This window comes from Haemaphysalis longicornis, unplaced genomic scaffold, assembly GCF_048455015.1.
Source record: "Haemaphysalis longicornis isolate Haplotype H1 unplaced genomic scaffold, Haemaphysalis longicornis Haplotype H1 scaffold_7, whole genome shotgun sequence".
In the NCBI taxonomy this organism is placed as follows: Eukaryota; Metazoa; Arthropoda; class Arachnida; order Ixodida; family Ixodidae; genus Haemaphysalis; species Haemaphysalis longicornis.
In genome coordinates this window covers 83,762,522-83,775,262 of record NW_027526422.1, presented here as the reverse complement: position 1 = coordinate 83,775,262, position 12,741 = coordinate 83,762,522, and the positions used below count along the sequence as shown (strand labels likewise).

At 48.8% G+C, this 12,741-nt stretch overlaps 1 protein-coding gene across 1 annotated transcript; it reads left to right on the top strand.

Moving 5' to 3' along the window:
- Positions 1–2,478: 2,478 nt before the first annotated feature.
- LOC144144555 (uncharacterized) lies at positions 2,479–4,960 on the top strand. The gene is made up of 2 exons (XM_077676065.1): positions 2,479–3,472; positions 4,219–4,960. Exons 1-2 carry the CDS (start codon positions 3,461–3,463, stop codon positions 4,528–4,530), a joined length of 324 nt encoding a protein of 107 aa, XP_077532191.1. The 5' UTR covers positions 2,479–3,460; the 3' UTR covers positions 4,531–4,960.
- Positions 4,961–12,741: the final 7,781 nt, after the last annotated feature.

Here is a 12,741-nt window from a genome sequence, read left to right as displayed (position 1 = left end):
GAAATGTAGAAGTTTTGCGACCTTTAACACCTCTTAAATTTAGGCTAGATGGAATGCCACAGGCGGTTGTGGCCGGTTTGAATAACCGGGAATGTGTATAACGCCGTCTGAGGGAACAACGGGTGCGAAGGAAGAGCGAATGCGCTCGCGCTTCCTCAACGCGGGTGTGCGTGTGCGCGCGTGTGGGTGTGTGCGTGCGTGCGGGTGTGCGCGCCTGATGTTCGCCCACCCAGTATCTCATTGTGGTGAGCATCACCGGAGTTCAGACTTTAGAATGAGACAGCACACAGAGTCGTGAGCAAGTTATTGCTTTAGAACTATTTGATTTTAGATGCGACTGCATCTCATTCACTCGCCTTGTCCCTCCATCCGGCGTTGTCCGTCCACACCCCTCCCCCTACACTATAAAAAAAATAATAGTTAGCGGCGCCCGGTTTCGATCCCACGGCCCTGTGGGCGGAACGCGAGGTACATGGTGCTCTTCCCACTGCGCCACAAAACTGATACAGAATCAAATGCTACGAACGCGCCTTATATCCTTGACTCATTCAAACTACGTCAGGATGCTACTGATACAACGCATGATGGGGCAATTATTAACACTTGCAATAAAAGAAAAGAAGCTCTCACTTACAGCAACAATGATGGAGTAAAGGTCGTTGCGACAGCGAAGCCCCAAGCATACCACTCAGAGAGATTGACCAAGATTGGCCAATAAAACATAATAATAATCATAAAACATAATAATCATACGCGTTCCCGACACGTTTCACGTGATTTCAGAATCAATTCAACGGAAACACCAAGTGAACCCCCCGATGCGTCGCATCTACACAGGGTTCCCATCGCGGGGAGGTAGGCGCAATTTTTTTCGTGACAGCCCTAAATACAGCAGGGGTGAATTTTATAGCGCGGGCGTGCCAAGGTGCCAGCGTGCCGGGGGCTTGCAACAGTTCTTTGAAATTCGCAATGGTCAACATAAGCTCCCATGAATTGATGACAGGACACCGTGGGGAGACGCAACGGCCTTCAAAACTCATTGGCTCTGTACGTAGGTGCAGTGGTCAACTCAAAGGGAAACCCATAGGTACCCATGGGCCATGGGCCGGCAATGTAACCGGACGCTCCAACATGCGTTAAGAAGGTTCGAATAAGCTGCGTCATTTGTCGTTTTGCTTGAATAACCACGACAGCTTGCTGTAATTACGTGCATATTTTTTTCCCGGCCAATTTGCTTTTGCTTTTCTTAAGAAAGTACGCTAAAAATGTTGGCTGTGACGAAACACTTTCATGTGTGCTAGATGGTCTCTAACGACTTGCGAGGTAGTTTAGCGGGTATAAGTTCTGCCTGATGAAACACAAAGTCCGCATTGCCAATTAAATATAAGATCATTAAAATTTTTATTATCATGTAAGTATCAAACTGCCTTGGTAGTCCTATTAAGGTCATTGGTGTAGTTTAGGAGGTGAATGTAGACGTGAATTCCTTTTGCTTTCTTTTTGTACGGACATCATAAATAAGGTGAGGCTCGGTATAATAAAATGGAGGTTTACAGAATTTCAACTGTCCGACGCACTCGCAAGTATGGCGGTTTTGAAAGGCACCATGAAAAGAAAAGTCTTTCCAGAGTTCCTTTTAATAGGTCAAGGCTGTTGTTCCCGATTCTGCGTTGAACTCCGAATAGCGAATCTCTCAATGACAGCCGGTGAAACCCACGCTGTGCACTGAAGCGTTGCAGTTGGCCTTTATTCGCTGCCAGGAGGTCTCAAAGCGCCTCGGTGAATTGCCCAGACGATATATATATATATATATATATATATATATATATATATATATATATATATATATATATATATATATATATATATATATATATATATATATATATATATATATATATATATATATATATATATATATATATATACATGGCTGTGATTATATGGCAGCGTTAGTGTGAGGACGGGATCGTCTGGGAGCCTCATTTGTCCTGTGCGCAACGTGAACACGCACTGACTGTCCTTGTTCGCATCGAGCTGCGCCAATTGTCGGCTTTCGCTACATCGCATGATTTGTTTGCTATACGCTCACTGGCAGTATCCATGGCGTGATTAGTATTTTTCAACGCGAACGGGCGCCTATAGAGACAGGTGTAATTTGTCCATCTGTTATCAAAAGCGCACGTTTTTGTGGGGAGCAGCAGCTCACGAAGCGACAACCCAAGATGAAGTGGGCACACACAAAGTGGCGTGTGTGCGCCTGATGCATCATGTGTTGTCTCCTGTCCGCATGTCGTATACCAACTCGGCCAAGCTCCCACGGCTCGGAATGTCTGGGCGAATTCGTCAACGCCGGCGTCGCAGCCACCGCAGTTTCCAGCGCACGCGTTGAACAACTTGTCCCGCGAGCGCAGAAACATCGCGCTTCTTCCGCGCGGGAGAAGCAGGAGCGGAGAAAGCACGAGGTATTTATACCCGGCGAGGCGGCGCGGGTTCCCAGAAAAGAGCCGCTCGTATCTCGAACAAATGGAGCAGCCGGCGTGTCCGGCCGACGTAATCTCGATCGCCAGCGGTCATTTCGGCGGGCAGGCGAAGCGCCGGCCGGGCCGGAATAGAAGCCGCGGCGGCGGGCGTGGCGGATTCCGTTTTCGACACGCGGACGAAACGAGTTGTGGAGAAACGAAACCAAACGAAAACAAACAGCGAAACTCTCTCGCGATCCTGTCCGTCTCTTCCCTTCCTCCCCTTCGGTAAACTAGTTTGTCAAAGCGCGGGGGGCGATCTTGTCGCCGTTTACGTCCAGTCTTTCTTTCCGCGATACCGACGTTAGTAGCGATGGTAGAGACATTTTTTCTCTGCTCCTAGATAAAGCGGGAAATTGTTGTCCGTTCTTTTTTTATTACTGGTTATTTACTCCTCGACGCGATGAGATCTCCGGGCAGTGGGGGAGAAGCCGCTGCCGTTAGCTTCCGTCCGTCGGTCGGTCGGCAGTCGGTCTTGGCAACAGCAATCGACATTGCTGGAGAATGGGGGGGAGGTACCTGCATGGTTGAGTTTCGGGGACCGCGTGAGAAGAAGGGGAAGCAATTGCACTATCAAGTCATTTAGAAGAGAAGGAGGAGGAGCGCGGCTCGTTTGATTAGTGCATTTCCGAGGAGGCAGGACGTGCAGGCCGCTCTTGCGTTCATATCTTGGCCAGAAAAAAGACAAAAGCAGAGAAAGGAGCGAAACAGTGGAGGAAGTGGCGGGAATTAGAGCAGAATTCAGTCCATGGCTGGAAGGAGGCGAGCCGGGCCCGAGTGCGTGCGTTCGCTCATTATTAGGTGCATCCAACCTTCCGGTATCCCAGCGCGGGTATAAAAGCCGCGCCTGCAGAACAGCCAGACACACCACAGCTCCACTCCCCTCGAGTAGCTCAATCGTCTTACAGCAGCGCCAGCAGCCAAACCGCCCCGCCATCATGAGGACCACGGTAAGCGAACTGCTCCTATGCATGGATGTACGGACGACTACGGAACGTTTGTATACGACGCGGCCAACTCAGCGCGCTGTTCTTTCGTCGAATTCGCAAGTGTAACGTCACGTATGTATATAAAGCGCCCGAATATAAAGAAACTGGCATATATATTTAAGACAAAGGCTACGTCTAAGAGACTGCCAAATCACGCCTTGCTAAGATTTAATAGAAAGCTTGGAAGTTGTGTCCAGGTACGATCAGCCTTTTTCAGATGCATGGATTTTGGAGTGAAAGGTTGTATCTCAATCTCAGAGACGTATATCAAAACGAGTGTTAAAGAGAACACGCACCAAGAGCCAAAAACATTTTTTCATACCGATTATGTTGCCAGGATACCTTTCAGTACCAGTTTTTATACCAAGTACTTATTAAGCCACGAGGCGAGACGCTACAACAGGCAAAAGGAAGGGTTAACGGCACCTTCGTCCTCCTTTTCCGTTTACCTCAGACAATAAAAAATAAAATCGTTCTCCTGCAACTCTGTCTAACTTTGTATACTACTAAGCTGCGCCAGAGAACGAAGGGGGGGAGGGGATAGCGAAAATATGCAACTAATTCCGCTCAGGAAATCTCGGCCCTCAACACACTTGTCCGCTTCTTTGTTCTGTGCGCCACCACGGCAGTAAAGAAACTTGTGTTTAGGACTCTTGTACAGCTCCTACAATAAGTGCTGGGGCCTAACGCCTGCTTCTTTTCCGCAGCTATTCGCCGTTGCTCTTGTCGCCCTGGTCGGCGTCTGCTACGCCGGTCTCGTCTCCTACGGAGGCTACGGCGGTGGTGGCTACGGTGGCGGCGGCGGCGGCTACGGTGGTGGCTATGGCAAGTCCCTTCCCGGTCCCTCCTTCCTGGTCAAGAGTCTTCACCACGTGAGCAAGGTCAGCCACGGAGGACCCATCCTGGCCAACTACGACCTCGGCGTCGCCTACGGAGGAGGCGGATACGGTGGCGGATACGGCGGCGGATACGGCGGTGGATTCGGAGGCGGCTACGGAGGCTACGGCCACAAGGGCTAGAACGGGAGCGCCGCGTGTGCAGAGCCGCCGCCCACTTTCCACCACGCTCTCCCCTCCTCTTTCCTCCCCCCTTTCCTTGTACAGTCGCAGTTGAAAGGAGGCCAGATTCGGGGACATGCAGCGCGCACTCATCCGCAGTGCAGGAGGACTGTCGGGGGGTGTGTTGTGGCCGTGTGCGTTGAAGAACGGCTGAGAAGGTCCGCGAGCAAGACCCGAGGGACGACCGAGAAGACGTCGCACGGACCGAGGCTGCGAGTGAGCGGCAGCCCGTTGACGCCGGGTGCGGACGTGACGAGACTCAGCCTCGCCCCCCTACGTCCTTCCTGTCGGATGGTGTCAGCGCTTCATGCCCCGTCGTGGATCCGCCGCTGCTTTCTACAGCGTTGTATATTTTGTACAGATGCCTGACATTGCGCTGGAAATAAATGAAACCGGTGTGTATGACGAGACACTCGACTCTCGGTCCTTTTTATTTTCCCCTCCGCTGGCTAAAAGCTCGCTTTGTACGCACCGCAGCCTCATGGATACGCTATACTCGGGAAGAAGTTAACAACAGCAACAGATCATGTACGGTATCACTTAAGCGACGGACCCGGATGTCAACGGGCGCGCGCGGTTTGAAAGGGGATTGCTATGAATGCGTGATCTCGTCTACCTTTTCTCACGTAGTTTGTTTGTCGTCGCTGCAGTTGTTTATAAGCATATCGAGTTCAAAAAATCACTGAAACGGCTTGCGCCATGTTCAGAATATTCCCAGTAACGCACTACTTGCGCCGCGTGGAGTAACATCCGGCTACGGTGATAAGGCACAGCGGCAACTTCCGTTGCCGTCCTTAAGTTGCAACCGAGTATAGTAGACTTTCTACTAGAATCACACTCCACCCATGACGTCGAATGTCTTCTAATTCACTCAAGTTTGACGGGGAAGTTCACTCAGTCACCAACACAGCCACACTCAAAGTATGGCCACAATGCATACATGCATCCGAACCTCATTTGATGGAAACATACTGCCAACATACGAGCTAATAGATACTGCTTTTTTTTCTTTCTAATTTACTGCAAGAATAGCATGGGTAAAAGCAAATAACTACGGTATCAGCTGTAATACTGTATATAGCCCTATCGCCTCAATTTGCGAGGCTATGGAACAAATAGATTCGAATTATCTATGCCCTGTTCTTATGACAAAAAAAAAAAACAACTAGATTTAGCTTTCACGTTTCGCTTATTAAAAAGAAACTGTTGTACGCCTGTAGCAAAGCAGGAACATAAGAAATTTGAAGAGAAAATGTTCTCGAGAACCTAGGATGCGTCAAGTGTTTTTTTTTTTATGAGCGCTGATGGTTTTAACATCAAGATGACACCACTAATAGATCACAGTCGCCGACAGTTCAACCGGGTGGCAGTTCCTTTGAGCACCACGAAGACCTTATGCGCTCCGCTGCTGGGCTTGCCAAGTAATTACATCAGGCGCCGCCCACAACGTACGCCAGCAATACCTGTTCAATAGACTTCAAGCCGCCAACATTATTCTTTTTCTGCATTTTTTTTCTCGAAGCTGTTCAGTTTCGTGGCTCCATACATTTATTGTTTAGTAGCAATCAGAGTGCTTAAAACGATAAATTTTTCGTCATTCTTTTTTAATTACACACATCGTGTATTGTCAGACGGGTTGGAGCCTCATAGTAACGAAAACATCCAACCGTTTCCATTCCGCTGGCGTTGTCTCCCATCTAACACATGATTTGAAGACTCAGAAACAGGCAGGATGGGATTTCTTGCGCTGGGGAACAATCGAACGCGTCCAGTTCTTGGTGCATCTCGTGGGTGCCCCAGTGTAGCCAAAAACCGCCAAGCACTATTTTCCACACGCGTATAACCTTTTGTTGGCTGGCTGATTCTAACTTGGCTCTTCTTGCTAAGGTTAATTGGCGACGCACCGAGAATGTTTACGAGCATCAGGAGAAGCTTCAGCGCATAAATCGCACCACGGTGAGTCTTCGATAACTTGTGCCTCATCCATCACCCTCGTTATTTTTTTCCTGCGTGTAGTGAAATCAATGTCTGCCCTTTGTACGAGCTGTGAAGCTTGACATACGCCTTTTGCTTTTGCTAGTGGTCCGGTGAAATTCCGAAGCCCTCACCCAACCCTAAGCGAGAATCAGGAAATCCCACCACGACATTTATCAACAGGCACTTGCGTACAGCCAGTCCACATGCATTAATTTTTTTTCCACACAGTACACTGCTCAGTGCAAAATTTGCCATAAGTTAGGTGCCCTACAACATAGCGTATTTATTCGATTAGTATAAGGCGGCCACGATTAAGGTGACTGTGCAGTTCGGAGAGTAAAAGAAAATCGCCATATAGTACATACTGAGCTTCGAATATAAGGCGGAGTAGGACTTTTAGACTGCGGATTTTGAGAAAAAAAAAAAAAAAAGAACTCACCTTATATTTGAATAAATGCGGTATTCTTCTGGAATGCGCTCACAACCCAGCCCTACCAGCCCTCTCCCTCCGTTCCTTCACTGAGCTGTGGTAGATTGACACTGTTGATCAGCTATCGACTGGAGGACCAGACTCTACTGGTTGCTCGAGTGAAGACGGCTGGGGCAACACATGGAATCCAGGAATAGGGTTCGACTCTCCCTACAGCGCTAATTAAAATGGTTTCTTTCCCTCACTCCCTTATTGTTGTTCTGACTACTTCCTCTAGACCTTAACAAGCCAACTACGGGGGTCTACATAATTATCAATCCAAGACTGCCCTCTGACTGCCCATGGATTCAGTCCGGAATCTGCTTTTCACGTGCATTCCCATACAGCGCCTCCAATCAGCCCCACAACTGAGTGACTTCGTATGGGTAATGGTTGTGGGTGTCGTTTACAGCTTCGCCGTCCAACCACCTTTACATCGTAAATTAAATCAAATTATTTTTTGACAGAAAATACCGCACTGACACGATCACACTAAAATCACAATTGGGGCATGTTTTATTCCGGACCTTGAAGTTTTTTAATGGAGGAGATACTGTTCCACAATCTCCGTATATCTTAATAATTTCATACCATTCTGAATCTCCGTTGCTGTTCTCACGCTTTTTGATTAGCTCATTTTAATTCATTTGCTTTGTACGAAACGATTCAGGTCCACAATCACGTCGTAATTGCTCCGTTAATTTGATTTTTTTGTTACCAAGACGCTTCTGTCGCGCAGGTGCGAAAAGGATGGTGACAGCTGTGAATATGTTATCTACCGCACAACGCGAAGCGCCGCGTAGGTAGGCAGCGACAAAGAACAGACGACGTCTATATTCGCGCAGTCAAACAAAACACGCAGAGAGAGAAGAGACTACGCGCGCATGCAAACCAGTTGAAAGGCACTCGCTCTCCTCCTCTCCCCCCCTCCCCCTCTCGCAAGTCCTCAATCACGCGAACGTCGCTCCGAGCAGCGTCGTTCCTCAACCGCGACTGCATGAGTTCCATTCCGCTCTGCGCGGGGCGCATTGTTTCGTTTTATATTTCTGCACGCGTCGTGTGCGGCATGTGCTTTCCAGAGGCACTCAGTCTAGCTTGCGGCGGCGGGTTTCCTCTCGGCGGCAGCCCCCCGTTTTTCCGAACACCTGCAGCCGCCGCCAGCGACTCCGACTCGGCCCGTTCTTCCATCCACCGTCGCCACCGAGTAATAAGGCCGTTGAGCATTGGCACCGTTATCTTTCCTTTTGTATTCCCCTGACCCGTTTCATATCCGATACCCACATGCTACGTTTGCGTCGTACACACGTCTCAATTATCCAACACGGGATCGAGGTTTTCACCCAGTTGATTATGCGCCCTTACGGCCTTGCTGTCACCCCGGGGTAGTGGAATTGGCCAAATCTTTTCTCTATCCGCGCCGTCTGCCCTCCTTGCGCCGCGATCGCTGTTTGACGCTCTTTTGTCGCTCGCTTTTTTCCCCACGTGCGTTTGTGGAGCGCGCTTTCACGTACGCATTCAGCGTTCCCGAGCTGACGATGTGAATACTCGCAGGCGCATGCGGTCGGCTTAACGGCCGGTTCGTTACAAGTGCCTTCTGTGCCTACCGGTGTCATCCCCGGGCTACTTCTATAAACGGTCCGCGATCGTTGCTCGCACGCACAGTGGCTATCGACACATCGATGCTGCGATATGGGTGTAAAAAAAATGTCGTTATTGAGCGCGGTTAAAGGGACAGACGATCGATTTGTGTGGAGTGCATGTTCTCCAGCTGAGAGAAAAGCCAGCATTGTATATACTGAGGTAACCTCAAGGGATTTCCGAATAAACAGGCGTAAATAATTTGAATTTGGCACACAACGTTTCGGTTGATTGCTAAGGCTCGACTAAATAAATTTTCTCCTCCTCCTTTACCACTTCGCTTAGTCAACCAGTTCACCTCTGTTAACCGTCACCATTCCACCTGCAACTCGCAATGCACCAAAATTGAGCTGGTGAGGATTGCACGTGAAGCAGCGGCGTCTCTGTCCACGCCCGCTCCGTCGCTTTTCCTCAGGACACCCTCCTCTGGCGTTGTTCTTCCTTTCCCGGCGCGCTGTGGGGGCTAGTCTTGGCCGAAATTAACACTGAATCACGCTTACTTAATACTGCCTAGAAAAAAATTCCGGTGGGTGGGGGTTGTTCGACCCCCCTCCCCTCCCCTCCCCCCCCTCCCCCTCCCCCCCTATCCCGCTGGCTACGCCTGTGCTAGGGTGGCTAGAGCCTCACTCGTTCCATTAAACAGAGATCTTGAGTTTTCACCTTAAAAAAAGCAAAAAAAAAGAAAACAAACAAACAAACAATGCTTAAGGGCTACGCAACGTTACGACCACGTCCACGATACTCGAAGTCATTGGATTTCAGTGATTTACGGGCACACTGTTGGTTCTAAAGAACGATCCACATCACCAGATAGGAATATATTTCTGGAGGTGCATGCGTTACATTCGGAAACACAGTTGCCGCTGCTCTTCAAGGGCAAACTATGGCCACAAAATTACGGTATTTTGAATACTCGTATGCCTCGGAAAACGTATCAGCGCACATCTAGGCATGAATATCTATATTAATGTCACCTTCCAGTAGAGTGCGAATGTGTAACGTTATACGGATAACAAGAAAGTTGCGACCCCCAACCTGTACGTTCTTATTTTGGCATGAACTCGGACACAAACTCACCGCTCCTTCGGACATATTTTTGGCATTCAAACATGGATTCAAGTGAGTGATATCGAGGGTGTAGCCCGAAAGAACCCCTTCCCGTTTGACCCCGTCCCATTTGAACCCATTCCCGAAACGCCCTTCCCGCTTGACCCGTCCCGTGTGTGCGCCCGCTCCCGTAACGACCTTCCCGTTTGGGCGCTTCCTGTTTCAGCCCGTTCCCAAAACGTCCTTCCCGTTCCAACCCGCTCTGAAATCGACCTTCTCATTTGAACCCGCATTGTTCTAACCTATTTGAATTTCTGAAAATATGCGTTACCGTCTTCGAAACTGTTCCCCAAAATGTGCTCACAAGCAACGGGTCATGCACTAAAAACTTGTATGCAGCAATTTATCCGGAATCGACCGATATTTCCGGCCGATAAAAGTTTCCGAATGCCTTAGGTCGACACTGCCCTCTTGACACAATATTTGTAGCTGCGAAAGTGTACTAGAAAGATACCCAATATCTTAAGCAATGCACACATTGGATTTTTATGCAGTTGGCGTCTGTTCGTGTGGCTGCAATTTATTTAACAGCCGCTTTTATGCTCATTGTTTGGAGCGTAGCTTTGTATTCGGGTTCGAGAGATCTATAGATCAAAGATGTCCATAGGAGAGACTTTAAAAAATAAAAAATAACGATTGAATGTGTTAACTCAGCCAATTACACATTTTGCGAGAACTCAGGGGGTTTTCTGTCCTTTGTTTTTGTTGTTGCATAAAAACCTGCGCTGCTTCTTTGTGCAGGCACCGCTGGAGTGTTCGAGGGGCGCTAGGAGCAGCCGGGGAAGCGCTTTCCGCTTTTCATCGTTTTTCTGGGGAAGCCGGGAAGCGCGTCTAGCCGATAAAAATAATCCCAGCCAGGGAAGGGTGGTTATTGTCCTTTTGGGGGGAGCCGCACATCTGATGTCTCAGGTCTATACGTGCCGAGTGTACTGTGTGACGCCGGCGGAAGGTCTCTCTAGTTGCCGGGGGTAATTACCGCATTAGAGAGCGGGTGCGTCGAGGGGTTATCTAGGGTGCCTCGATGCGCATTGAGGCACCCTAGGGTTATCCTCGATGCGGCGTCATTCGTGGGGCTGGAGATGAATAGACTCGGAGGGGCCCGACGCGGCGCTTGGAAAAGAAAAGTTGCATTGGCCAAGGTACGCAGTGAGGTTCAAATTCGTATCAAGTCTACAGTGTCACGGATATATGTGATGAGGGACTGACGACAGCTCCTTTTGTAATGAACACGGACAATTAAATCCGGGAATGTCTTCGGCGCTGAGCATATTTTTGGCGCGCGTCGTATGAACAATACACTTATAGAGGCCGCCCGAGGGTCGATGGCCAGCGCTCGGTGTTGCTATGGGTCCGTTGGTTTTTATTAGATATTTACTCGTGCTTTGACGAATACCTTGAAGTTTGAGTTAAAGTTAGCTCTAGAGTGTGGATAAAATAATTGTTTGTGTGCAAACGGTTGGTTGACGTGGTCGTGTTTGTTAGTAGTCTCTCCTGACACTCTTTCGGGACATGGCCATGATGGTGTCGTTTAATGCAATAAAACTTAACTGTCTGGGGTTTTTGGGGTGGATCTAAAGAAGCTTGAGACGAGGGTCAGTCGACCGAACAAGAGCAAACAAGGGCAGACGTTGGGAGACCCTCGCGACGTAAATACGTTTAGTTTAGGTGTTTCGCTGTTTTCGTGTAAATTTTGTAAACTTGTTAATTGGTATGACTTGAATTGTAACCAAATGTCACCGTCTGTAGATTCAAAAAGTGAACCCCAGATTTGAAAAGCAGTCAAGGAATCTGGCTGTACTGAGCATGCTATCACAGCGGCTGTGAATAACCGGAAATAAAGGAAAAACTACGTGAAAATGTTTTTTATAACGTTTCATAAACTGGGTATGTTATTCCGGGAACGGGCTAAATAGGAAAATACGAAACGGGAAGGTTCTTTCTCGCCTGGTTGAAATGGGAAGGAACAAACGGAAAGGTTGAAATGGGGATGGGTTCAAACGTGAACAGGCGAAGAGGGAAAGGGTAAAACGGGAAGATCGTTTTGCGCCCGGTTGAAACGGGAGGGAACGAACGGGAAGGGTGAAATGGGAATGGGTTCAAACGGGAACCTCCCGATATCGAAGACAAGCCGTTTACGTCTGCCCGTCTAAACTGAGCGGTTCGCAGCCATGCTTTAATTTTCCTCTTGCTTTTTTTTACTGTCTCTTTTTTTTCTTCTAACTAAACTCTTTAGGTCCTAGACAAATCATGAATTAGCCCCGTTACATAACAGTATCCCTGTACGATCACGCGAAAGTTAATTTTATGGGCGAGACACGGAGAAGATAGAAAAAAAAAAATTCGTTAACGCGACTCGAATGGCGGAAGGGCGATAAGCGTGGCCTCACGGAACCTCACTCCCAATAAGTTATCATTAGTCCAACGTGCGCGGAAAAGCCAAGCTTCCGCCACGGTTTCACCGCCGTCTCCGCGGGACGCATCCTGGTGAAACACTACACCCACCACTGGGTCGTAATTTGGCACTCAGCCCGTTTATAAATTGCAACATTATCGCAGGCAGCGTATAATCCTGCTCTTGCTTCCCATTCATCTCACTCTACTTCCCTCCGCATGTCTCTCTCCCTCACTCACTCATCGTTTTATATCCCAGACGGCGGGCAGCTGAGGCAGCGATGTGAGCTCGGTAACCACGCATGTTAACCGCACGGTTCGAGGAACACGCTCGACAGCCGGTCCCGCCGCGCTCGCGTTGCCCGGTGAGACCCGTTGCAGGACGAGGAAGGGGAAGGCGTCCCGCCGCAGCGAGATTCCTGGTTTCCTCACGATTTGTCTTCGAGAAAACTATGTCCGACAGGTTACCTTGTGAATAAGATGACAGCGGAGGGAGTACTGACTCAAACTGGGAAAGAAGCAAAATGACATTTCAATAGGAAAATATGCATGCATTACGTTTTGCTCCTTTATGTCGTTCATGAAGCAAG